Source organism: Eurypyga helias, unplaced genomic scaffold, assembly GCF_000690775.1.
Source record: "Eurypyga helias isolate BGI_N326 unplaced genomic scaffold, ASM69077v1 scaffold6165, whole genome shotgun sequence".
Taxonomy (NCBI): Eukaryota; Metazoa; Chordata; class Aves; order Eurypygiformes; family Eurypygidae; genus Eurypyga; species Eurypyga helias.
Window position 1 is genome coordinate 24,682 of NW_010251982.1, and position 27,080 is coordinate 51,761.

At 40.2% G+C, this 27,080-nt stretch overlaps 1 protein-coding gene across 1 annotated transcript in view; it reads left to right on the top strand.

Moving 5' to 3' along the window:
* The window catches only part of LOC104510053 (vacuolar protein sorting-associated protein 13D-like), a gene marked incomplete at its 3' end in the record, with an annotated part of 79,040 nt that overhangs the window by 22,274 nt on the left and 29,686 nt on the right, over positions 1-27,080 (top strand). The window contains 27 exon segments of the mRNA XM_010152186.1: positions 2,565-2,775; positions 3,224-3,434; positions 3,571-3,742; positions 4,900-5,012; positions 5,568-5,771; positions 7,652-7,917; positions 8,354-8,487; positions 9,404-9,559; positions 10,131-10,356; positions 11,198-11,272; positions 12,010-12,216; positions 12,652-12,741; positions 13,739-13,879; positions 14,894-15,016; positions 15,635-15,709; positions 18,025-18,130; positions 18,437-18,589; positions 19,207-19,342; positions 20,267-20,314; positions 21,072-21,222; positions 21,863-22,073; positions 23,189-23,436; positions 24,077-24,268; positions 25,241-25,367; positions 26,000-26,142; positions 26,665-26,795; positions 27,028-27,080. The exon segment at positions 27,028-27,080 is cut by the window's right edge and continues 1 nt beyond it. Of these exon segments, the coding sequence (XP_010150488.1) occupies positions 2,565-2,775; positions 3,224-3,434; positions 3,571-3,742; positions 4,900-5,012; positions 5,568-5,771; positions 7,652-7,917; positions 8,354-8,487; positions 9,404-9,559; positions 10,131-10,356; positions 11,198-11,272; positions 12,010-12,216; positions 12,652-12,741; positions 13,739-13,879; positions 14,894-15,016; positions 15,635-15,709; positions 18,025-18,130; positions 18,437-18,589; positions 19,207-19,342; positions 20,267-20,314; positions 21,072-21,222; positions 21,863-22,073; positions 23,189-23,436; positions 24,077-24,268; positions 25,241-25,367; positions 26,000-26,142; positions 26,665-26,795; positions 27,028-27,080 (4,103 nt within the window).

The following is a 27,080-nucleotide window of genomic DNA, read 5'->3' on the forward strand; positions in this document are numbered from 1 at the left end:
TTCTGGTTCTTGTGCATTTCATTTCTTTGTCAAAGTGGTAAATGATTCTTACATTTTACTGTATAAACACGCTTTGTACTGCTGGTGGCTAAGCGGCGCGTGCCCGTGTGCTGGGTGATCTGGAACTGGCCTGCTGCTGGTAGGGCCCAGCTGCTCCCTCCTGCGCCGGGGCTTGCTGAGATCTGCGGGGCAGAGGGGAGGCTGTTGGGGGGAACTCATTAAAACTGGCCTTGTGAGGGAGCAGGACCCAGCTGAGTGACGCTGACCGTGGGAGCATAACGGGCTTTCAGCTAACCTCTTTACTAGCTTATTCAAGGTCCTCACCCAACACAGTTACTGCAGGGTGACTAGCAGAAAACAGAGCTTGTTTTGGCTGGAACACGCTGGAGAACAGATTCGCTTTTAATTTACTTGTTTTTTTCTTGCTCTTACTGAGATTGACTGTGTGTAGCTGCTTTCATTAGGTGAAACCTAATGCAAGGTTTCCAGCGAGTGCTTGAACCTAAGGCGCAGGCCAGGGAATAGGTGGTGTCACTGTTGGGAGATGCAGCCACAGGATTTGGGGCGAGTTCCATCTTGGATATAGATGGCTGTGGATGTAGAAGGATGGCTTTCAAGGGGTAGTTGTGTAAACCTCCTAATCCCATTTTATAAGGGGGCAGAAATTAGGTGTATTAAATTGCTACAGCAGTTTTGTGGCATCGTGTCTGTTCCCCCCATCTCATTTATATCTACCAGTGCCTTTACCGCAAGGTAATAGCGGGCTGTAATATTGACTTGTTCTCTGTGCTCTGCTCTGCTGGCTTATTTAAGGGTTTGCTTGTGGTCGACTCCTGAATTAATATTAGAATTTAAAGGATGTGAGCATAACAGTTTTATTTCAACTTAAAACTACCGTGTTATGTTGCCCTGTAGGAATGTGGGGGCTTGGAGTGGGTTCAGGTGGGGTTTTGGTTCTCTCTCTTTTTTTTTTTTTTGTGTTTTGTTGGGTTGTTTTCATTTTTGATGTATCCTGTGTTTATTTTTGAGGATCTGATTTTACAAGGGAATGCATACAAGGATCCAGTTTTATTTGAGGTATTTCACATCTTCATAGTAGTGTTCAGGTGCTCCCCATTTAATTAAAAAAATTCTTGTGGAATTTAGCACTTTAAAAGTTCCTTTATATGTTTAAAATGATGTTTCTGTTCGAAAGAGTCGGCTGAATTCTGTAAGAATTGGATTTAATTTTGTTGTGGTGTGCTCTTTATGCATGTCTGAGGAGCTATTGATTTGCATTTGTTGAATAATTTCATAGATTTATAGATGATGTGATGATTTTCCTTTGCATGTACTTTCCAGTCTTGTCTTTACAGTATAAAGTTAAATGTCTCCAAATTTTTAATCTTAAAATCTTTGATTGTGGTGCAATGATTTTTTCCAATGAATGATAAAAACCGCATAAGGCGAGTAAGATTAATTATTAAAACTACAAAGGGAAGTTTATGGGTAAGGATTGGCAGGTGACATCAGAAGCTGGATACAGAAAGAAGGTGGGAAATGACAGTAACAATACTGCAGTCGTGGGTAAAGTGAGCGATCCTGGAGTGAGGGGCAAGTGGATCACTGAAGACAGGTGGTTGTTGCCTGCTAGGGCGTGTGAAGCTGAGTAAAATGGGAACATGAGGTTAGTAAATGTAAACCGGGACAGACTAAATGAAATTGCCTTCAACATATCAAGGAAGTTTGTAAAACTGTTCCACCAGCCACGTTTTTTGGAGAATAAATTCCCAATGTTGATGGGTCTATTTTACCAGGGAACCATATCCTTTGCAGGGTTTTGATGCTTAGACAGCAGCATAAAGGTGGAAAGGCTTGTGAGATTTCCACTGGGCATGTGGTGGTGGGGAAATGTTTGAAATGTAACACCTCAACATAAATGAGCTTTTCTCACCTCGGGGGGTTTTAGCAAAGGTAGGGGTTTGTTCTGTCTTAAACTTAGCTACTGCAGAAGAATTTTGGGACACGTTTCAGTATGATGCCTGTAGTATTTAAAGCCCATAAAATGATAACTTCATGTATAGAAGTGTTTGTTTACATATTCTAATAAAATACCAAGTTGCTGGTGAAATGATAATGGTGAAAATAATGGCGTATGTTGCTTACATCATCTGAAGACATTCTGAAAACTAGCTTTAAATATTTAACAGTCTTCATTCTACAGAAATGCTTGATATCTTGACAGTCTTACCCCTCTATTTTGCATTAATCTCATTTACATGGGATTTTTTTGTTGTTTTGTGAAAAAAACCCACTGGTTTAGAAATAATTTTTCATTGAAAAGACCTCAAATTTTTTTGAAAAGGCTGCTGAAATAAACTTGTTAACAGCAGATTAAACCATCATCTTTTTTAAGGTTATAGGAAAATGTTTGGCCACCTTTCTACAATAAAAGGTACCGGCATTTAAATAAGATACTTTGTTTTTTGACAGGAATTTGTTGCAGCTTAAACGTTGCTGTACTGGTTCCTTAGACTTTAATTTAAAAAATCTATTGTTAATTACAAAATTACTTTCATTAGCAGGATTCAGTTCAGTTTTCATCTCCCTTGGGCACCCCGAAACACAGCATGAAGAAAACAACAAGCGCTGATGAATCAAAAGTAGCGATGGAAGGATTGTTCATGAAAAAATCATCAGGCACAAACATTTCTAGGCTGAAGAGTGAGCCTGTGCTGAGTAAGCAACAAGGGCAACAAGCAAAGCTGCCTGTTGTACCCAACCCTGACAGCCCAGGTGTGTGATAAAGAGTAGAAACCCATGTAACTCTTCTTTTTTCTCTTGTAAAATAATGCAGTGCAATTTTGCTTATATATTCTGTGACACTGACAGAGTAAGACTCTGGGTCTAAAGTGTTAGATTTAAAAAGAAACAACTTCTTAGTTTCAGGGTTGATTTTTTGAGCTTAAAGGATTAGGGAATCAGTTCAGTTTATGGAAGAACAATCCTGCAGTTATTGCAGACATGCAAGGAGTATTGTTGGACTCCTAACTAAGAGTTTATGTGTAGCTGTGAATGAGCTTGGTATCTGGTAGTTACAGATATTGCTGAGTGTGAATAAAAAAAATAAAATTAAAAAAAAAATCTGAATGACTTCCAGGAGAAACTAATTTTCTTTTTAAAGTAAGCTGCATCGGTTTTGTGCAGGTTCTTTCTAAATGTGTTATCTCCTGTGCCCTTGCAGAGGATCACGTCTGCCTCTTAGACTGCATTGTGGTTGATCTGCAGGACATGAACATATTTGCTGCAGAAAGATATCCGAGAGAGTATTCCAAGGCTGTGGAAGATACCAGTGTGGACTTGAGCTTTCCATCCTACTTCGTGAGGCAGACAGGAGGAAGCCTATTAACAGAGCCTTTCAGACTGAAGTTACAAGTCGAGAGAAACTTGGACAAGTGAGTGTATCTCCACAAGATCACTTTTTGCTCTCAGCCTAAACCCGGTGGTTTAGATGCCTTTTACTGTGTCGTGGAAGTATTGCCTGCTGTGTTACAGCACCTTGAGATACTGAGGTTTTTTCCTTTGTTGCAGAGAGCTGAGCCATGCAGTTGCAGACATCTCGATACATGGCAATCTGTCATCGGTCCATTGCTCTCTGGATCTGAATAAGTATAAACTGATACGCGGGCTGCTAGAGAACAACCTCGGGGAGCCGATCGAAGAGTTCATGCGACCCTATGATTTGCAGGATCCAAGGATTCATGTAAGAGGAACTATACGCCGTTGAAATTCTGTCTTGAAATGTGTGGGGGTTTTGCTCATTAGGTGAAATATCTGGTACTCTGGTGTAGTTTACCAGGTGGACTGGTAGATTTGAAAACCAGAAAATTTAGGTAGACCAACAGCAAACAAAGGAACCTTTTTGTCTGTAGATACTCCTGTGAATTCAGGTTTGTCTCAGCAATACTGTTGAACTTTCAAGTCTGGCTTGCCCCTACGATTTGATTCGTGTTTCTGAGGTTCTGACTTTAGAAGAGACGTGTGAGAAACAGCCATCGTTGATTGTTAGTTCATTGTAGGTCTGCTGAAATATATTGGTGGAGAAAACAGTTAACAAATCTATGAAAGCTCTAAGGGGTTCTTTTTCTGAAGTGTTGAAGCTGAGCTGATGTTGCAGTATATTATACATTAACCAGTTTTTCCATTTGAATGGAGCTTTTAGGAGGGACTTGAAGCTTGTCCTGTAATCATGTGCAGGGTGATGGTTCCTTTCCCATGGTGTCTGTAATATTCCTAAAGACTTAGGAGATTGTGGAATGTGTATGACTTTGTGTTAAGAGCTCTCTTTTTGTCCCATAAATCTGAAAAAAAGGATTTTCAGTAATAAAACCTTTTTTTTAGGCAGGTTTTCAATTGGCTCTTTGGCTGTTGTCAAATACTATTCTTTCAGCAAGAGTGTGGGCAGCACGTGGAAAAAATTATTATTACTGAGAAGGGAAGTTGTGGATAATTCTCTTGATCTTGTGGGGCTTCTAAGCATTGTCTGTGTTACACAACTGTAATCGTTGCTTGAGAAGCAAATACGTCACCACAGCAGCGGGAAAAATGGCTAGGAAGAATCTAGGATTCTCTTTAAGATCTGAGGAAAGAATGAGTAAAAGTTCATCTTACACGTATGCTCTTCACGTCAGCAACATTTTAAGAACAAAGAAGCCGTGGAACAGTAGGGTGAAAAAGGATCAATTGACATTTTTCAGTTGTTGTGAAATGTAACTTTTTTCCCCAGCAATGGTTAATGAAATTTCTTGAAGGAGACAGAGACCATAGCTGTGTGCATTTGTGTGAAATAACAAAACTTAATTCAGGAATGAAAGTTAAACAGATACCCTTAAAAAGAGTGTTGGTGTTTTCCACTTTCAGACAGTTTTGAGTGGAGAAGTGTATACTTCGATGTCATTCCTCATTGACATGGTTAATGTCAGTCTGGAACTGATGGATCCAAAAGGAAAAGATGGGTGCAGCTCTTTAGCCAGGTATGAATTTTCTTTTGCTACTGAATACCTCATCGTTAATGCTCTGCTCATCTGAGAGATGACAGGACAGGAGTTAACAGTACATGAAATTACGGTTTAATAATGCAGTGAAATAGAATTTCTTATTTAGAGTCCCAGTTGAGAGTTTCATCTGACCTGAAAGGTGAAGAGGAATGGGACTGTTCAAAAGGTACCGTCTGTGCCTTTCAAGTTGTCCTTAAAGTCACAGTTCAGTGAGCAGGTGACTTGCCCAAGGCAAATAGTATTCTAATTAAAAAAATGTTGAAAGGAAGTCTTAAAACCAACCAGATTTTTGCTATATTGTTTTGATGTTGATGAGTTTTTGTAAAACCAGAAGGTTCTGTATCAGTGGAAGATATTATTGCACACAGTATGGATCTACTTTCTCTCTCTGTGACATGATGTGATTATCGTTGTTTTAGAAAAATGAAAGACACCAGCAGTATACCACGCATACCTTTAAAACAAGTCACTTCTATAAATAAATGAGCAACAAGGTTATTAAATGTATTGTTTTGTGGTTTCTTCTCCTAGGTTTGATTTTAAGAAATCCAAGTTGCTTTTTGAAAGCTCTTCGAATGGAACAAAGTCTGTAAATCTGGTTTCTCATTCCATGATGGCATTTGACACACGTTACGCTGGGCAGAAGTCGGGCACTCCGAATGTGTTCAACTGCATCTTCCAGTCATCAAAGAATACTAGTAGTCCAGGAGCAATCCAGATTGAACTGCACTTCAGGTCAGTAATTCTGGGATTTATTTGTGGTGTTTTGGTGTGGTCAGTGGTACTCGATATATTGAAATCTGCAGTTACTAACTAACTGAACATTGATGGATTCGTTTTTTCCCTTTGTTGCAATAAAAAAATACAGGTTTGAATGTGTAATGCACCACATGGACCCCTGGCCTACTACAATCAGTAGTGCTTAAAGCTCAAGAAGTCTGGCACTTGTACATTTGCATAGAACCGTATTAGAGAGTTTTTAGTTATCTGTGGCACAAATTTTCCAGTAGGTGTCACACTTGCCTTTCTGAGAGAATTACATAACTACAGCAATGGCACCTCTTTCAAAAAACCATCTCCACGTTCTCTCCTGTATTCTCTCTTACCCTGTTTGCTTTTCCTTATCCACATCTTTTGGAATGCCTAAAGGCATCACAGTGGATATCTGTTTTGCTCTAATTTAATACTGAGAACGGGAATATAAAATATTTGCCTGTGTGAGCATGGTGTGTTGTTTACAAACAAAAAAGAGGGTGAAGTGAGATGACTGGAGATGTTTGTTCAACTTTTGATCAGGCACTCTGACCACACTCAGCTTTTTAACTCTGAAACCTTCTGAAGCAGTTCCAGGAGTAACGTACTAAAAAATAATCTGTGGACTATTTTAGTCCAGTAGAAAATCTTGAAGACATTTGTTCATAAAAACCAAATTAACTTTAGGCAAGCGAGAGAGATTTGTTGTAAAGATTTGGGTAATGCATGATGGTTTAAACTGCTTACTAAGTGTGTGTTCAGAATGACACCAAGATTTTTATTTTAATAAAACTGAAATGCCATAGGACTTGCCAAAAAATGAAAAAAAAAAAAAAAAGGTTTTCATGTAACACTTGATCCAGTCAATGCTGGGATTGGAGGTTAGTTTGCACAGCACAGCCTAATCTGTTTTATGAGCCATAGTCTCAGGAATTTTCTTCCCAACTGTTATGCTTCTAAATTTTAGCCACATAAGCATGTGTTCCGTTTTTACTGGTGAGAGCATCCTTGGCAGTAGATGTAAGCTGTTGCAGGGCGCAGTGATAGTGTTATACTGGCTTGTGCCTTTTGGAAATATCCTGGAGAGCCAGGGAGGGTTAAAGGCTTTTACTATTGGAAGCAGTGCAGGCAGGCTGCTTCTCACGAAGGAATCACAGTTCTTTAGAGATTTTATAGCTCAGAATGTGTTGGATATAAAATTGTTTCATGGTATTTAAGCACTTAGATTATTTTCCATTTAGCATGACAAAATATAGCTGGTATTCCAGATCATGAAGCCAAACGCTTTGATCCCTCTTAGCCATATATTCAGAATGTGATGCTAGCCGTTCAGTAAGGCTAGCATTTCTGCTGCTGACAAAGCAGCTTCCTGTGCTGCAGAATGCTGTCAGGGTGTGAGAGGAAATGCATTGTGTGACTAATCTTCTGGAGGGATATAGAGCCAGGTCTAAATTTCACACGCAGTACGTTAGGTCTGATGCTGAACAGATGTAAAAGAATAATAAAAGGGTCAGTTTTAAAATTCAAGACGTTGCAAATGAGTATCACTAGTGTCAGTGTATTGAAGGAGCCTTTAAAAATTGGTTTCTTGTTACACTGAGTCTTTAATTTCATCTTTCGTATCATTACAGCTTACAATTCTTGCTGTTAAGATCGGTTGGGTTTCTATGAGTACAGCACCTTGATGAATTTCAATCTGTTTAAATATGCATCTGTATTTTGAAGGGCAGACACTCTGTAGACAAAGTGTATCCTTATAACATTCCATAGAGTTGTTAACTTGCTAGATACTGGTATTGTCTGCAACTTCTTAAATACAGACAAGACGTAAAGTTCATCTGTGTGCTTCTCTCTCTTAAAAGGTCTACTAAGGATTCCTCCAGTTTCACAGTTGTTCTGAACAATCTTCGTGTGTTTCTAATATTTGACTGGTTGTTACTTGTTCATGACTTTTTATATACTCCTGGAGACACCAAAAAGTGGGAAAATCACCTTTCTACCCGGCAACGCACTTACAGCAGTGAAACAAGTGTACTTCCAAAAACAGTGAAAAGCGGAGTGGTTACAAAACGTTCATCGCTACACGTGTCTACAGAAAAACAACTGGAAGTTAAGGTTAATGTGACAGGTAAATGTATTCTTCTCTGGTGCTTTTTTAGGAGCTTTTCCAATTTAAATGGGTTTAAATTGAAAGCAGGGAGGTTTAGATTAGATATCAGGAAGAAGTTCTTCCCAGAGAGGGTAGTGAGGCATTGGAACAGGTTGCCCAGAGAAGCTGTGGATGCCCCATCCCTGGAAGTGTCCAAGGCCAGGCTGGATGAGGCTGGGAGTAAGCTGGTCTAGTGGAAGGTGTCCCTGCCCATGGCATGGGGGTTGGAACTAGATGATCTTCAAGGTCCCTTCCAACCCAAACCTTTCTGTGATTCTATGATTCTATGAAAAGCAGTGTGCTATGGAAAAACAGGTCCTTTAAAGGACAGAAAATCATGAGACCTGCTACAAGTCCTTAAAATACCTTAATGGTGTTTCCAATTGCCTTGTTTATTATTTGTCATTTTGTTCAGGTACAGAATTTGTGGTCGTTGAGGACATGTCTTGTTTCGATACCAACGCAATCATTTTGAAGGGGACTACTGTGCTCACTTATAAGCCCAAGTTGTTAGACCGTCCTTTCTGTGGTAGTTTGTTTGGCATTGAGGTAAGAAGAAACAAATGTGCTTTTGTAACACCTCTAAAACTAGAGGAGCTTCTGAAGATACTTTACCAAAATACAACAGGTGTACTCCACAGATAATTTTTGAAGTTTGTTAGTTCCTCATCAAATGTTCTCATTCTGCAGCAGTTTTAAGAATGGTTTCATGTGGGTCTGTTAAGACACTGAAACACTCGAGTATAATCTCAGAATACCGCTAGTTCCTAATCTACCTTGCAGCCATAAACTGGCTAATTAGTTGAAAGCTGCAAAGTGACTGGGTGGACAGAAGCTGCTGTAGTCAGCAAAGGCCCACAAGCTGTAATCCTAATTGATTTAAGGTGAACAAACAGTATCGTGTCATTGGAATATGGAGCAGGGATCTTCTGCGAGTAGGAATTTTGAGTATGTGATGTGATCCTTGCATCCTGTTCAGCAGAGTAGCACTACAGTTGGAGTGCTGTGGCCAGGCTTGGGGAAACAGAGCTGAAGAGGCTCTGAACTAGTGAGAAGACCCACGAGAACACTCCAAATTGAGGGTTATGTAATATTGGGGAAGGTTAAAAGAACTTGCTCAGAAGAGACCTGCTGTGCAGAGAAATCCTGAATGGTAATTGTAGACGAAAGAACAAAGCATTTTCTGTGCCTGTGATAGGAGTAGTGGAGCTAAGCTTAGGGAATATTTGGTTACATATCAGAATCTCTTTTCCTGAATTTACAGCATAGCTGGGCACTGGAATACACTGGAAAGATTTTGGAATCTCTACTGTCTTAAAGTTTACAAAACAATTGTCTGTAGAAAACAGTCTATTCACAGCTATAGCTCGTGTTGTGTGGTAGAGGGTCAGTCTTTGATATCGAGGTTCTTGCCAGGTCTGTTCTCTCCATTCCTAATTTGTTTAAAACCCTTTCTAATTTTTAGGTTTTTTCATGCCGGTTAGGAAACGAGCAAGAGACCGCACTATCCATTATTGATCCGGTACAAATTCAGATGGAACTTGTTGGGAATGCTTCCTACCCGAGTGGTTCAGGCCTGTTGGATGCTTTCAATAGTGAGGATTTTCCTCCTGTTCTAGAGGTAATACTACCTGGATAAAACTGTGTGCAGTGGAGAATACTAGATCATAATCAAGCACAGGGGTTTTTATGCCCAAGGATTCAGTGGAATACTTTCAAATGCATAAGAGAAGAATAAGATTAATTGTCCCTGAAGTGGAAAAGGCAAAGAAACAAGCATGCAGAGAATGTTCTTAGTGGTAATAAAGGGGTGATTTCTGGGGTATATTACAGAGTTTAATAGTGGGGAAAAAAGTTCTTTGATAATGTAGACAGGTTAACTAATACCTGAAAGAAGAAAGTCTATTTTATGTATCTCACTGTTAGTGTTTATTAGAGGGGAAATCTAATTTAGAGACTTCTTTTTACCATTAGACTGAAGGAAAACTCTTTATTTTCCCCAATACATGCTTTTAATGGTTTTGGTTGTTAATAAATAATAGCAAAGTTCAGTAGTTTTATTCCTGAAGCTTTAAACAGTGTGGTCATTAGATTTTAATATTTAATTTTGTCTTCCTTTGGGAAAAACTTTGTATACAAGAAAAATAGATAGAAAAGGGTAAGTGAATCTTAATTTTAATTTTTTCCTTTAGATTCAGTTGCAAGCACTGGATATCCGACTGTCCTACAATGATGTTCAGCTGTTCTTGGCGATTGCAAAGTCAATTCCTCAACAGACTAGTGCAGCGATGCCTGACTCGGCTGTATCGATTGCTGAAAATACTGCTCATCCTTCCAGTTTAGCACCAGTGAATGAGTCTTCCTCCGTGACACATGAGAACAGAGATGTATCCAAGCGTGTAATGGATCCTGTTCTTGGTATGTTTTAACTGTTGGAGTGAAGCCCTTTTTTATATCTAAAGGAGGTTTCTGAAGCGTGAAGCTAGACTATATGCATAGCACAAAAGATGTTGATCTCCTCATTGTGTAAAACCCCTTCATTGATTTGAATTATCTGATGATAGCATTATACTGAGGATACTATTCTTTTTTTTTTCTCTGTAAAACACCCCACCATCATACTACAAGCAGTGAGTTTTATCCCTCATCGTTCATCATTGTAAACCTCATGATGGAGTAATTCTTAGGTAGCAAACTCATAAATGAGGAGAGGGACCACCTCTTGAAACTCATGTAACTGATAGTGACGTGGAAACCATCATAATTACTAGTTACTTCTTCGTGTCTAGGAATCTCTTGTTTTGGTAACATCTTTTTTACAAACTAAAAACTGTGTGTTTAAACTACTAAACTACTAAACTACTGCCTGACAGTACTGAGGGGATACACACAGGTGACAAAAGCTTTCTTTGCTACTCCGCTTGAGTCATGGGGAATTCAAAGTAAAGAAGTAATTGTGTTCTGAGTAAGGGGTTGATTTGCCAAAAAAAAAAAAATTGAGTGCCAACCGAAAGTCACAGAGTACGTTGGCCTCCTGTAGGAGAATAAAAACAGGCCATGTATTCTACAGTGTAAACATGAAGGGCCAGGGGTTTGGTTTTCGGGTTTCTTTTGTAGCTGCGGTGCTGAATCATATGCTTTTTCTGCAGTTGCAATCTGAAACGGTCCCCAGTTTATCATACAGATGTATCTTAATTGTAGAAAACTGGCAGGAGGTAACTGTCAAGGATTCCTGATTGATTAACTGTTCAAATTGCAGAGGTCCAGCTGGCTCGCCTCCAGGAGCTGGGATTCAGTATGGAAGATTGTCGTAAAGCTCTTCTGATCAGCCAAGGTAACCTCAGAGATTCTTAGTTGGCCTTTCAGGCTCTGCCTATTGCCTAACTTGCAATTCAGTAAAATCTGTCGGGCTGTAGGGTAGCTGATGCACAGGCAATATTTCCTTCTCTTCTTTACCTGGGCTCTGTGTCGGCATATAATCTTAAGCATTCTCGTTTTTCTGTTCTGCTGCTGTAGACAACCCACCCCCAAAGGTTCTTCTTGCCTTTTGGGATGTCATATGGGGGGCGTTTTAATGTATTTTTGTTTGGGGGGTTTGGGTTGGTTGGTGTTTTTTGGTTTTTGTTTTTTCTTTTACGGTATACCTATTTCTCGCTATTATCCATCTCTTTAGAGCACGTGTTTTTCTCTCTCCCTTTTTCAATCACGTATTTTACCTGTTCTACATGCAATACTTGAAAAGAAGATGAAACTTTAACACAAGTGGTTCTTTTTCTTTAGCACTTTCATGTTTCCCACCTTCTTTATAGGCATTCGTAGTATTAGCATAGATTTATATTATGTTGCCTTTCAGTTTGCAAACTTCATAACACATTTCTTATTTTAGAAAATAACAATATATTTATAATCTTATATTTATGTTATTAAAAAGGACACATTCATGGTACTGTTGGTGTCTTGATAAACCTCTTAAGAGAGAGGGAATTACTTTGCTTCCGTATGTTTTTTAAATAAGTACTTTTCATTAAGAAAGTAGATGATGATTGATTTGGTTGGTTGTTTTTATCTAAGGTGACTTGAAAAAAGCAGCAAGTTGGTTATTTAAACATGCGGAACCTTTGAAATCAGTTTCCCTGGCCTCTTCTGGTCAAGATAGCCAGGGGATTGTGCCTTTTCAGTTCATCTCTGGAGTGGAGATAAAAGCAGAAAGTATATGCATTTGCTTTATTGATGACTGCATGGACTGTGACGTTCCCCTTGCCGAGTTAACCTTTTCCCGTGAGTTTCTTGTTTTGCTGAGTTGCATAAAATTACAGTTACCGTGTTCAGCACCATGCTCTAGTTTCTTCAGGCTTGTGAAATTGCAGTGTTTTGGTGGTGGTGGTTGTCGTGTGAGGTTTGGGGTTTTTGGCAGTTCTGTTGGATTGTTTGTAGTTTTGTTTTTAAGAAGGTGACAGTCTTGGTAGGGTTAAGAGCCTGGTTGCCCCTCTGTACATCACGTAACAAATGGAATCTGTCCTGAGCAGAGCCCTAGGGAGGCTCCGTGTTGTAATGCATGGCTGTCTGTAAATGTGATTTCAAGAGTATTGTGGTAGGCTTTTTGTTCCATTTCAATTTAAAGAAAGGCAAAACCTTCCTTTGCTTACTTTAGAGTTCACAAAATCAGGGAACTTTATTGTTTTGCATTACTGTAACATTCCCTCTTTTTTTCAGGTTTGAATTTTCTCCAGCACTTGAGGGCCAGCCCTGAAGGCTACGCTCATTTTACCCTCTTTGGAGATTATTACAATCGTGAGCTTTCAGGTGAAATACTGGGGGGTTTGCTGTTTTCTTTAAGTTCAGGAAGACAGCCTTGCCTACTGCCACAGCCTGCAGTTCACCCAGCATGGAATGCGTATAAGGGAATGGGAACAGTTAGGTTCTGGGATCGTGCGTGTGAGAACATGTGATCCTAGACAAGGTATCCTAATGGTATCGGATGGAGGGATGTGGAAAGTAGCAAGATTGCCAATATGAAAATTGCACTGAGGTTTTTGAATGTAATCACATAAAAGGTTATCCCAGAACATACATGAGTTATGTAACTGGATGTCTCTGGGTTCACTTCTTCTAGTATTGAAGTGCATTCAGTTTGTTTCTGTGGGAAGGAAAAGCTTGTGGGAGTAGGCAATTAGGATGAAAACGGTGGGCTGACATAAGATGACCATCAAAATTTATGTTTTGAATATTAAAAAGCAAGTTATGCCTCAGTACAGGTCAGACACTGACAAAAAAATAACTTAGTTGTGTTTTTTCTCTGAATGGAGAAACTAAATTTCCTGTTACAAAAATGGTGACAACCATGTTAGGAATTACCTGTCAGTAACAAGGTAGTTTTTTGGTGTTTAAAATGCACAGAATGGCTTTTTTTAAAGTAGCTTTTAGACCTTTCTCTTTTGTGATACTGAATAGTAGGCTAATTTATGTGTAATTGTGTGAAAACCATTTTCAAAACTGTTTCAGAGAACTTCATTCCAGCTAACTTCAATATGAAGCTGTAATTGTCTCATAATGCCTCCTCAGAGTTAAGATATTTCTGCAAGACCCTACTTAACATACACTCTGGTTCAAATGGAGGAGCTGGAGCAACTTTTTCTTAGCTAGTAAATTAAATCTGTAGGCCTACCAATGCGTCTTGAATGCAGATTGAAAGTAAAGGCTCTCATTTATTAAAGTTGCGTTATTAAGTACTTGGGTATGTAACAGCATTCTGGTGTGGCCTTCAAACGTGTCACACATGACGTTTTCTGTTTGTTCTCAGGCTGGGAACCATTTATTGAGCCATGGCCATGTTCAGTTTCTTGGCAACAGCAAGCTTCGAGCCGCCTCCATCCTTCCCGACTGAAGCTGGAAGTAAAGGCTAAGCACCGGTTGGATATAAACATCACCTCTGTCTTCATGGGTATGTCGGAATGTTCCCTGAGAGCATCACTATACAGTCTGATTTTCCGTGTACTGCCCATGACGGACTGCGTCCCGCTGGTGTCCGTCGATGGAGGGAGGGAGATTTGGCACCAGGCCCTACATACTTCACATGATATTGTACACAGGTGTGCGTTTAGGCAGCCAGTATTTCATCAGATATTGTGAAAGTGTAAAGACATGAGCTACATATTTTAGCGGTTCGTAGGAATTCTTTCTCTGGTCATATGAATTCAATCAAATTCATATGTTACTTGAAATTTATTTTTAATCAGAAACAGGCTTTCATCTAAAGCTTTCCATACTTTAACAGTACTTCAAAATATTTTGATGAGCTCATCATTTTTCAGTTCATTGACAGGCACAGTGGCCAGCTACTCATTTCAGTTCTGCTGTCTCGGGAAAGCTGAGCTCTCAATTCCCACCTCAGGAAATCAAAATACTTAGTTCCTCATTAACTCAAATTTCACATAAGGCGTTGCTTCGTGTCTGTGATTACATGCGTTTCCCAGAAATATTGCTGCTCATTGTGTATGCAAATCAGAATAACTTGGTGGTCATAATAAGAAAAATGTAAATGACTGAGCTTGCAAATGTAACAGAAGAGCCTTCCTTGTGCCATGAACATTCATTCCTTTCTCCTGCAAGTGCTGTGGGGTTGGCAGAAAGTGGGAGCCGAGGCGGGAGGAATAGACAGAAATCAGTGATTCCTAAGCGTTCCCATGATGCTTTTTAATACTAGTCATAACAGGTAGTAAGGCTGCTTTATGATTAATACTGTGCCAGAGGACTCTCTTGGTGTCAGTATTTGTGGAGGAATGTGCATGTACCCCTTGAGAATTAAAAAAACTCTTAGAAACTGCTGCTGACATGAAAACGTTTAAGGTTAATTGCCTCCTCGAGGAGAGCTCTTACATTGCCACTGGAGTATGTGAAGAACATGGGATTCCACTGAAAGTTTACAAAACCCCTGTCTGTGCTTATGTTCCCCCAGACCAATACACGTGTACCAAACAGTCATGGATGGAAGATTACTGTAAACAGGACAGAGAAGTGAATGTGATCAGCTCAGAAGACTGGATGGGTTCTTCGGTGGATCCACCGTGTTTTGGGCAGAGTATGATACTCATTAATCACACTTGATTTGAAGCAGTCCTGACATACGGTCGTCTGTCTAATGTATTCCAAACACAAGGATTTGGTCTGGTCCGTATACAAGGAATTGTTAGAGATACTTGGCAGAAAAGACAAAAATGCTATTTTCTGTTCAATTCTTTAAAAAAGAAAAACCTTTCTGGCTACTTAGCGTTGAGTGAGAACTTTGCACTGCTAGTTCAGCTTCCTTTTTTGGTCACACTTTCTCAGTTAATGAGTGACAGTCCTGCCAAAGATTAGGTCAGAATGTTGAGTTCAGGGTGTGCGCAGTTCAGAGGTGATCTTTTTCTTTCTCGGACACCAAATGACTGATTTTCTGGGAAAAAATGTTGTTGTATTTGTGAAACGAATTTCAAAGTATGATACGTGGCAGGTCTTCTCAGCCTCTTGTCTTTCAGTGTTACTCCAGGAGAAATGTTAGCGATTCAGATGCCAGCTGAGTGTAAGCAAACGGGTAGAGGTCATCCTCTGACTGCGTGATGCCAACTGTCTGTATCTTTCCTGATGCATGATGGGGAAGCGTCTGCCTGTATTTGTGTGCTTTTTCTTACCTGCTAACTTTGTCTTTCCTGTCTGCCAGGCCTTCCTCTTGTCTACCTTAGAACTAGGAGTACAGCCAGTTTGACTAACCTAGAGCATCAGATCTATGCTAGAGGTACTGTATAGCAGAAAGAGACACAAAGGTGGTTTTCTTCTTTGGAAGGCATTTGTACAGAAAATTCTGTGTTGTGTATGTGACTTGCTGGTAGTTTGGCCTCCACATTTGAAACAAGCAAACAAGCTGCTTAACTTAGTATGTCACTGTGTCTTTGTCTTATATTGCTCTCTGGGCCCTTCAGGAAAGAAGGTTGCGTGAATTGTTGACTATCCAATGTCACTTTTCTGGAGAGGCAGTATAGTGTGATGAAAAATAGTGTAATAAAAGCACAAGATTTTATCTTTTATTCTAAGAATGTCCAGCAACGTGTTCACTTACACTTGATTCAGCATGTGTATTGAGCTAGTTAAAACTCTCAGATGCCTTCAGAAGGTACTGGCTGTTTTCAGTGAGCCTTAGGAAGTGAGGCATTCGTAATAAACAGCCTGTTGATTTGTTTGTTTTATATTTGACAGTACAGTCTTCGGGCAAAACCATCCAGTTTAAAATTAAATTATTTGATTTAATTTTATTTATTTTTTTAAATTTGTCACATTATGGAAGATAGAACAGCACACTGGATAAACATGTTGCCCAACTATCAACCTTGCTGAATGGGAGGAGAGAAAGCTTTCTATAAACCTGCATCTCTGGCGGGTTCCCACTGCCCCTTGGAAGCATTTTCTGAGTGGTTACAGACAGTTCATAGATGTTTAGAAAAAATAAAACCAAAAACACAAAGAAGGGGAAATGCTAAGAGGATTTATTTTTCTGAGGTACTGTTCAGGAAGTGGTTTTTTTAAAAAAAAATCAAACAACAAAACCTCTTAATATTTTTTGCTTGGCTTTTAGTGGGTGTAGCAACTAGATGACTCAATGTAATATGACAAAACCTTTTAACAGTAGTCTTTATTTTCAGGCAGTTGTCTCAAAATGTAACTTCTACATTATGTTTTCTGTTGAAAATCAGGTCATAGTCCTAAAGATTCTTCAAAAAAAAGTCTCAGAAAATAAATTGGCAATCAATTAAATGCCAGAGTGAAAGTTCATTTGGCTTCTGGTCTGTGTAATTTTGTAGAACCTGAGCTAGCCAAAAAATTGTGTAAAGTCAAGCTGAACACTAAAAAGATTGTTTTTATTTGCAGTTGACAAAAATCAGAGTTTTCATTTTCAAGAATTTAATCTTCTTACTGTTTTTTGGAAAGAATGTTCTCTGTAAGCTTTGGAGAGATCAGATTTAAGTCCCCGCTGGCAGTGTATGGTGTATGGGAATGTGGTGTATGCCGTAATCAGTAACTCCTTCAAACACTCCCCTCCCCTCCCCACGTTACCCCTTCTTGCCTCTGTAAGCCTGTACCTAAGTTATCCATAGCCACGTTGCAGTGGGATGAAGGGGTCTCAGGACATGGAGTACTTGAACTTGGAATCAGTCAGCCTTTGGAATGACTGTGGATAAATTCTGTGGAATAGATTTCACTTCTGTCTTACCTTTAAGCAGCTGATTTATTGTGTGTGCCTTTTTCCTATTCCTCTCAGGCAAAAAGATGTATGTATTTAGGGAGCAGCCATTTATCTTCCTTTTTAAGTAGTTCCTGGGATTTGACAGGGTTTTTTCTGTCCAAACACAGTAAGCATTTTCACAGTTATGATATACTGCAGTGTGGAAGATGAAAGGAACACTTGTGTGCTTGTTAGTAATGCGTTCTTGAAAAAAGTCAAATGTGGTAGGTGAAGTTTCTCCTTCTGGAGTTTTGCTCCAGCATTTTAACCAAACCAGATCACCTGTGGTTGCACTCAGTTTGGTTTTCATGCTGGTTTTTCAGTAGGCTTTGTCCTGTATAGGAAAATACATATACTTGCTGAGTCTTGAAGGGTAAAAGTCCCATTATAAAGGGTACTGCATAATCCTGTCTTTGTCATGTTAAATAGAGCATAAATCATACTTAAAAGTGAACATGTGTTTAGTACTTTGTGGGCGTTTGGATGTCTGTGATAAGTCACTGATTGTGATATAGCTTTTAATTAGGTTTTCTATGTGTTTGTTATAACTGGAGGCATAGCATTCTATAAGACTTGATATGAAAAAAAACAGAAGAACATGTAGATTAAGCTTTGTTCCTGGGGGGTTGATGTAGGTGAAGACTTTGTACCATTTCTGTAATAGTTACTAAATTCTTAAATTATTTTAGTAAGCTGTTGCCCTGTTTCTTCGGTCTGTTTGTCTTTAGTTAGTGCAGGTTGTAGTTCTCCAGCCACTGTGCCTCATCCTGCAGTAGCATATGATGAACACTTCTCTTGTAAGCATGATGAAAAGTCTTTATTCTGTTTTACAGCTGAAATGAAGACTCCAAAACGTAGGCAGCCCTTTGTCCCGTTTGCTCTGAGAAATCATACTGGATGCACTCTGTGGTTTGCTACCCTGACTACAACACCTACCCGGTAAGAGCCTGCTGTGGAGTCACTGACAGTGCTTGTCTGGCTTCAGACAAAGAAAACAAGCCTGTTGTTTTCAGTGCTTCTCTTGCAGAGAAAAATCAACTCTCAGTCTGTCTTAGTTCAGAGCCTTTCCTTTCACAGTGAGATAGTACTGGAAAAAAAAAAAAAAGAGATCCAAGAGAATCTGAAAGCTGGTCAGATACGTTCATGATGTACTGCAGGACTTGTGTAGGCTGAGGCACGCTAAAAAGCACTCGTTACTTGAAGCATCCGTTGTCAGTTTACAAGATGATGTGATTCTCTTCACAGGGCTGCACTGTCTCACAGTGGGAGTCCAGGGGTTGTTCCTGAGGAAAACGAGACGTTGCTGGATGATGCCCATAATGTCAGTGAGTGGCAAGAAGTTATCACCGGGGAAGAGATTCCGTTTGAATTTGAAGCCAGAGGGAAACTCAGACACAGGTGAAGGGAGCAGGCTGTGAGATGTGTTCTGACACATTCACATATGGAACATATAGGGTCATAGTTGAGAGGACACAGGCCAATATTAAATAAAAAGCAGATGTATTTTTAAATCTCCTGTTAATATTTTGGTTTTAAATATTTAAAACTCATGTATAGAGTGAAATTACCAGTTGTCTAGTAAGCAGCATGTGTTCCTGTTGGTGGCAGTCAGTCCTAGATGTCAGTTGGGTTGTTACAAGCTTTTAGAAAGACTTAGGGGCCTCATTGTGTGTCCTTTATTCTAAAGGACTGTGAGGTGGTGGTTGTTGAGCATAAGTGTTATTAGTGTTAAGAGCTAGAACAACTGGTTCTAGCACCTGTAACGTGCTTTATTTTTGCTCATATGATGTAGTTGTATTTCGGTATGTTCCTCAGGAAAGTTGGAACAATTGAACAGATGTAAAATCAGGTCTGTCTGCATCCATAAAGTGGAAAAACTCTTGGGACTTTTCTGCTTTTAAACACCAGTGAGATTCTTTGTTTTAGAATCCAGAGGATGTTCTTGGTTTGAACTGTTTGGCACTTACACTGCATAATAATGCTTAATAGCGATTTCACTTGGTCTAACCTGCTAGGCACACACACGATCTAAGAATTCATCAGTTGCAAGTGAGAGTAAACGGCTGGGAAGAAGTGAGTCCAGTGTCTGTTGACAAAGTTGGAACGTTTTTCCGATACGCTGCACCAGACAAGAACTCCTCCTCCTCCACTGTAAGTTCTGATTTTGAGTGTTAGTTTTAATAGAGTATGTAATTTGAGAGTAATGATGGCCAAGATCTTAAAGCAGCTGCTGTTGTCTGATTGTCCTCTTCCCAGGTAGCTTGGATTGGGAGGGTTTGGAGATGCTGGTTCCGATCTGCAGCTTTAGGCGTAACGAAAGCACAGACAGAGTAGTCAGCAGTTGGTTTGTGCTTCGCAGGCAGAGCTTCTCGTGCTGGAACAGATGCATCAGTGGGAGCATCAGGGACTCGTAGAGATTGAACTGTAAATCAGCACAGCATTTCAGCAGCTATTTTTATTTCTTCTGTTGCAGGAAAATTTATTTAAAATAAACAACACTGGCAACTTGCTGTAAGCCTGGAGGTCGTTGAAGTACATGACTGCTTAGAGGAAATACACTTGTCTTGCAGGAAAAATGCAGTTGTAATCAGTAGGCTGGCAGTGGTGGTTGAGCTCAGTGACAGTAACGAGCTTGCGGATTTCGAAACCAGTTAAGTTTTGAGACTAGCTAATTGTTGAGCACTAGAGAAACTGGAAGTTGAGACCTTTTTTGTATAACAGGATTAGAATTTAATTTCATGATCCTGCTGACAAGAGCCAACAGTCTCTCTCTGTAGCTTGATTCTTGAAGGAAAAGGATGCAGGTTAATGAGAACGGCTGCTCAGGAACATCTTCTGCAGCTTTTTTCTGTTTTTCAACAAACCTCCTTTCAGTTTCGTTTCTTTTTGAAGCAGCACTGCAAGCAGTTTCTGTTAATACAGTTCTGACATGTTTCCCAAGCTGTTTTGAAGATCAGAAACACAAAGTGATGAAAGCATTTAGTTCATTTTCCTGTAGGAGTGTTCTGTAGTACAACTGAGAGCAATATCTTAAAAGTTGAACAATTTTAACTTTCTTGTTTACTTTTCTCCCAGCTTGGAAGCCCAATAAGTAGAACAAATATAATACATCCACAAGTCTACGTGAGTATATATTTCCATTTTCTTGAGAGCTACTTAAATAAGACCAGCGTAATTCTGCAAGTGAGCAGCGGGCTTTTCCATCCTTCTAGAACCTTTTCAGTATAAAGGAAAAAGATCAAGGGAACAAATCAAACTTTCAAATTAGAATGAGTATTTATTGTGACTTACCATCCCTCAGCAGTGAAGGATGGGTCTTAAATTCCAGTGTGTGACCTCCAGCATGTGAGTGCATATAAAATGTGGTTTTCAGGCTCGAAGTGGCAGTGACTTTGTGTAGTATAGGAGATAAAACACCACAGCAGAAGGGCAGCTAAGAGTGAAGGAAAAATAAAGGAATAAAATTAATCTAAGAAAGCTCCACCTCATTTTTCAGATTTGACAGATAGTGACTGTTAATTATATGAGGTTTGGAATACAAACTCCATGAATTTTCAAAATAATGCAATAGTGAGATAGTGTATGAATTCTTTTAGGATCTCTATCGCTCTTATTTGAATATGCATCATTTTGCAAGAGATAATGGAGTTGTTAGTACTTAGAATTGCATTTTCATGGCTAATTTTATTGTGTTTGGGGTAGTTTGAGGAGGTGCAGGACTGTAAATAATTATTGTGAAGCTGTATGGACTTTAGGTGTTGCACGTGGTTGGACTGAGCAGGTTTTTATTCCAGCAGTGAATGCTGCTTCAAAATTGAGGTGTCCCTCTTCTAGATGTAATCATTACCTGAGCTTCTTAATGCTTTTAAATATCTTCCAGTTTTCTTCATTGCCTCCAGTTCGTGTGGTATTTGAAGTTACCATGGAAGGTAGCGCTCGCAAAGTGATAACAGTGCGCTCAGCCTTGATTGTGAAGAACAAGCTGGAGACCCCAATGGAACTAAGGCTAGATAGTCCTTCTGCCCCTGACAGTAAGTGTTGTGTATTCCTTCCACACGACAGGGAATCTTTAGCTCCTCCCCAAGAAGGTCTACTACTGCCTTTGGTGGTTGACAGCAGAGTAGACCTCCCCAGAGGGGAAATGGGTAGTGTTGGGAAGGAAGTGATCAGCAAGGTAAGCTAGAGAACCCAGGAGGATTTTGCTTATTGTTCAGGTAAGCAGGAGAAGCTGAGACTCTGTACAGGCTGAACCTTATTTCTGTGTGAGGCGTGTTGTATCTTTTAGCTATGGAAGGTTTCAGGTGTTACCATGCAAAGGTGCAGGCTAGAAATGCAGTGATATGCCAGTAACGTACCCTTTTGGGGTGGTGAATTTTTGTAATGAATGAGGTCTTGTTGAAATAAATACTTTCCCTAAAGCATCCAAGGAAAGATGATTTGAATTCCAGTTTTTAGTCTGTTTCCTGTTTCAGATTTACACACCCAAAATTGCTGCCAGGTTGTTAACAGGGCTTAAACCAACAGGTTGGTGTGTAAAACATACGTGAAGTAGTTGGTGTTTTATATTAAAACAAAACGTATTGCTTCAAAAATTAGAGACTTGCTAATTGAAAATGTGCTTTTCAGTAAAGGGGACTGTTCTAAAATGTGTATTTTCTTCTCTGGTTGCAGAACCTGTAGTTCTTCCAGCAGTTATGCCAGGAGATTCCTTTGCTGTTCCGCTACATCTTACATCTTGGCGTTTGCAAGCCAGGCCAAAAGGCATGGGAGTCTTTTTCTGTAAGGCTCCGATTCATTGGACTAACGTTCAGAAGACAGCAGAAGTATGTAGCAGCAAGCGAGAGTGTCATTCCATGGAGTCTGAAAACAGCCGCTTTTTCAGGTAATTGAGACCGAATTATTTTTCTGTAAGCTGTGTCATCTTCTGATAAATGACACACTGTGAACGTAGCAGGAAAGAAAATACTTAGAAATGAAAGGGCCTGCAGTTCAATGGGATGTTTTGTTTGGCCTCTTGAATAGTGAGGAAGCGCTGAAGCATAACTGCGGTGTTTCTGCAGGGCTCCTCGAGGCCCCTTTGACAGGGCCTGTTAGTAAATGTCTGAGAATAGAAAATAAGCACAGTGTTAATATGTATTGTAAAAAAAGGTTAGAAAATAGAACGTGGGCTTCTGTTAAATTACCTGATCTGTCTCACTGAGAATAATGAGTGGTTTGCCATAGTGTATTCGCAAACACTCATTCCCTGTCCTGAATGTTCTGTGCTCTGTTCTCAGCCCAAAAGCGTCGCTGCATAGTGAGGACTAACGGAATTTTGTAGTTGTCTGATATGGTGGATTTAGGGATGCTCTCAATTTAGGAAATACCAGTATAGAGATTATGGAAGTTGTTTCAGGAAATGACCTTTGGGTATTATGCAGTTACTGCTGTGCATCAGTCCCATAGTTTGTTTCTTAATATGCTGGTTTTAAATATATCACAGGGAAAAAAATGAACAGATTGTTTAAAATGAAGGATTACTTAGTCAATTTTTTACCTTAACTAATCATAACTGAAGTGTCAAGTGGCCAAAGCAAGGATATATTTACTGGGAAGAAGGACGCGTTCAACATTTATGTTTAAGAACATAATTATACTTTAATAGTTAAAATCTCTTTTTAGTAACACTTGATAACTCGTTTCTGTGACTTTATGCAAGTTAGTTTTAAAGTTCATCATCTGTAGAAGCAATTTTCTGTTAGGTCTCTGAACCAAAAAGAGTTTTTGAGTCCTTAAATTAATTCTTTGATTAAAATCAGAAAACTCCTGCTGTCTTAATGTTAGGCAGAGACATAAACTGCTGTGTAATCAACCTCCAAAGTGATTCTGTGGAGAACAATTCTAAATGCTGTTTTGGCTGAAGTGGCAGCATGTTGTGAGATTTCGTGCGATACACGGTGACAGTGTTCAATTATTCCGTCAAGTTCATTGACTTCTCACATCCGTCTGCCTTCACAGGTTTTGCGTGGCTATAAAGAAAGAAAACTACCCAGATTACATGCCTTCCAGCATCTTTTCCGACAGTGCTAAACAGATTTTCAGACAGCCCGGGCATACTATTTACCTGTTGCCAACGGTGGTAATCTGTAACCTGCTCCCTTGTGAGCTGGAGTTCTATGTTAAAGGAATGCCAATTAACGGGACGTTAAAACCTGGCAAAGAGGCAGCGCTGCACACAGCTGATACTTCTCAGAACATTGAGCTGGGTGAGGTTCTCTTTCAGCTACCGCTTTCTGATCCTCCTAGGGGAGTACCTCAGTAGAACTGCTTCTTGTACAAGGACCTGTGGTGCAAGAATAGAAAAATTAAAAAATTGAAAGCATTTATATGATTATTTCACTGGTTTGCTGGCTTCATCAAGTTAATAACCAAGTGCACACAGCCAAACCAAATATTAATATTGCCACCATTCCCCCAAATCTGTCAGCTGTCTTGGTCTGTTCCTTGTTCATCTCTTTCCTTGTTTTCCTGAGAGTGGAAACTGGAGAGAACAGTGATAAAGAAAGGAATAAATCAAATAAGTTCCCAGCATTTTTAGGTGGTTTTGCTGGTTTCTTTCTGACAGAAGTTGGTGTTGGTAGTACTTATGGCACATGCTCAACACTGGCTGGACTTCAGATACCTAATGCAGTAATTAGCCTTAAACAGTGCTCTTCACAGGCCTTTTTTTGCTGTTTGTGGCTTAAATTGAGGCATTTCTTCATGAGGTTACTACACTGGGCAGATTTAACAGTTAACCTGGGGAAGCTGTGTGAAATATTCAGAAAGATCAAGCCATATGAAACACCAACCTGTCTGCTCATCAGGAGCTGATGTTGCTGTGTGGGTGATGTTTGCTTTTCACAGGGGTACTGCTGGAAAACTTCCCAATCTGCAAAGAGCTGTTGATTCCTCCTGGGACACAAAACTATATGGTGCGGATGCGATTGTACGATGTCAACAAACGGCTGCTAAATTTGACCATAAGGATTGTATGCCGTGCAGAAGGTTCTTTGAAAATCCTAATTTTGGCACCGTATTGGTTAATCAACAAAACAGGTGAGTGTACAGTACTTTCTTTCATAGCTGTAATTGTAAGTTGGGAAATAAAGATTTCATACAGTGTTTTGTTTTGCTTTCGAGCCAGATAGAGCTTTCAGACACAAGAGGAATTAAAGGATTGGGTTTTTCAGCACCAGACACTATTGTTTGGTGAACATTAGAGCAGATAATTTAGACATTTTAATTGCTATATTGCAGATTTTCTACATGAGCTATTGTCCTGTTAAATTTTACTGTTCTCTTTTGAATTTGTGCAGAGGTGAAGGACCTGGGTGTTGTTGGTGGACAGTAGCTGAATATGAGTCAGCAGTGTGCCCAAGTGGCCAAGAAGGCCAAGGGCATCCTGGCCTGTATCAGGAACAGTGTGGTCAGCAGGAGCAGGGCAGGGATTGTGCCCCTGTACTTGGCACTGGTGAGGCCGCACCTCGAGTGCTGCGTTCAGTTTTGGGCCCCTCACTCCAAGAAGGACATAGAGATGCTGGAGCGTGTCCAGAGAAGGGTGACAAAGCTGGGGAAGGGTCTGGAGAACAGATCTGATGAGGAGTGACTGAGGGAGCTGGGGGTGTTCAGCCTGAAGAAGAGGAGGCTGAGGGGAGACCTGATCGCTCTCTACATCCCCCTGAAAGACGGGTGTAGGGAGGCGGGTGCTGGTCTGTTCTCCTGGGGAACTGGTGACAGGACAAGAGGAAACGGACTCATGTTGTGTCAGGGGAAGTTTAGATTAGATATTAGGAAAAACCTCTTCACTGAAAGAGTGGTCAGGCACTGGAAGAGGCTGCCCAGGGGAGTGGTGGAGTCACCATCCCTGGAGGTGTTCAAGGAACACGTAGACATGGTGCTTGAGGACATGGTCTAGTGGGTAGGGGAGTGTTGGGTTGGTGGTTGGACTGGATGATCTTACAGCGCTTTGCCAACCTCTGTGATTCTCTGTGTGTAGTTTGACACTCCGTTTTTTGTGATTACTTAAAGGATTACCACTTATCTTCAGACAAGATAATGCAAAAACAGATGCTGCAGGTCAGTTCGAAGAGCATGAGCTTGCTAGAAGCCTCAGCCCACTTCTCTTCTGTTACGCTGATAAAGAACAGCCAAACTTGTAAGTAACACTGCAGGAAGAGCAGAGGATTGAGTGCTGATACATTAATGTGAATGTCACGTAGGAAAAGTCTTTCCCTGTTAAGATGACCCGTTAAGTTATTACATTTCTAAATACTGAAATAAGCCTGTTGAGTCTTTCGACATTTCCCACTGGAAGCTCCTTGGATGGGTGATTCTGCTGACTCTGCAGGCTGCTTTGGGGTTATGTTCCGTGTTTTGAACTCACACTTCTTTTGTAAGGAAATCCAAAACCTTTTTGAAGAGTCTTAGTGAGTTGTATAAATTACTTTGTTACCACTAGAAAACCCCACTCCAAACCCCTAATCCTTAACTCCGGATGTTAATGGATAAGCAGTAGCAGTCGGTTAGTGGGCAGCCCGCATGCAGCAGAGCTGTTGTGGTTCTGAAGTGAAAGGAGAGGGCAGGATTTTGGAAAGGAAACTTTTCAGCTAACTGGCGTCAAGGAGAGAACTTGCTTTTTCCATGGAAATAAGAACATGATTTAAAGTAAATTTCCCTGAAATGTTCTGGATTTTTTGTATCTGGGTATGTGTTTGATCACCAGCATCGTGTTGATGTCTCTTCTTTCATTTAAAGGAGTAAATCTTTGTGTTTTCTTCTCACCCTTAGGTGTACGATGCGGGTTGGAAAAGGAATCCATCCGGAGGGCATGCCTGGCTGGTGCCAGGGCTTCTCCCTGGATGGTGGAAGTGGTGTCAGAGCCCTTAAAGTGATCCAACATGGAAACCGGCCCGGCCTCATTTATAACATTGGTATGTGTTGATAGGAACATTTACCGCAGAACTCAGTAAGGCATGGTGTCCGTGACACCAGAAACGGGACAGTTAGAGCAGGGAAAGGTGGGTTAGAGGGTTTAGAGGGTCCAGAGAAAATCATTCAGGCTGTCGTGGTGGGGTGCAACTTCTGTCTTCCTTGCGCTCCTGGTGTACGTAAAGTACGGCTTGCTTGGAAGCCTTTAGTTTTTAATTATATGGCAGTTTGGAAGTTACCTCACAGTGATTTCTGAGGATTTTTCCATATCTTTAAAAGTGGAGTAATTACTTGTGTTGATTTGCTTGTGACTGGGATTTTTTTTGACCTTCATTGCTGATGATCTCTAACTTGTATTTGAGAAACCGAGGGTAGCAGATGGCATAAAATTACATTTACTGTTTCGGGTGAAACAGCACATCCCAGGAACCCAAGGAAAAAACCTTCTGTTATATGAAATACATTGTGGTGGTTGGCTGTCGTTTTGTAAATAGTAACTTAGTTTTTGCTTGGTTTTATTCTAGGCATTGATGTTAAAAAAGGCAGAGGCCGTTACATCGATACATGCATGGTGACGTTTGCACCCCGTTACCTCTTAGATAATAAATCAACATACAAGCTTGCCTTTGTTCAGCGGGAATTTGCTAGAGGTCGGGTAAGATGCTTCCCTTCTGTTATTGTTGCTGCAACACCTGTAGTTAGTCACAGCATCCTCTAACCAAGAGGAACACAAACCCTACGCGTGAAAGTATTTTGGCTGGTGATGAGGATCTTTTCTTTTATCCTAATACCCGCAGTCACCTAGCAGTGGAATTACTGTGCTCATCTTTGAAAGGTCTGTAGATTAATTATGTATTTTTTACATACCTACCAATTCTGATTACTAGGGAACATCCAATCCCGATGGCTATATCTCCACACTTCCTGGTTCCAGCGTCGT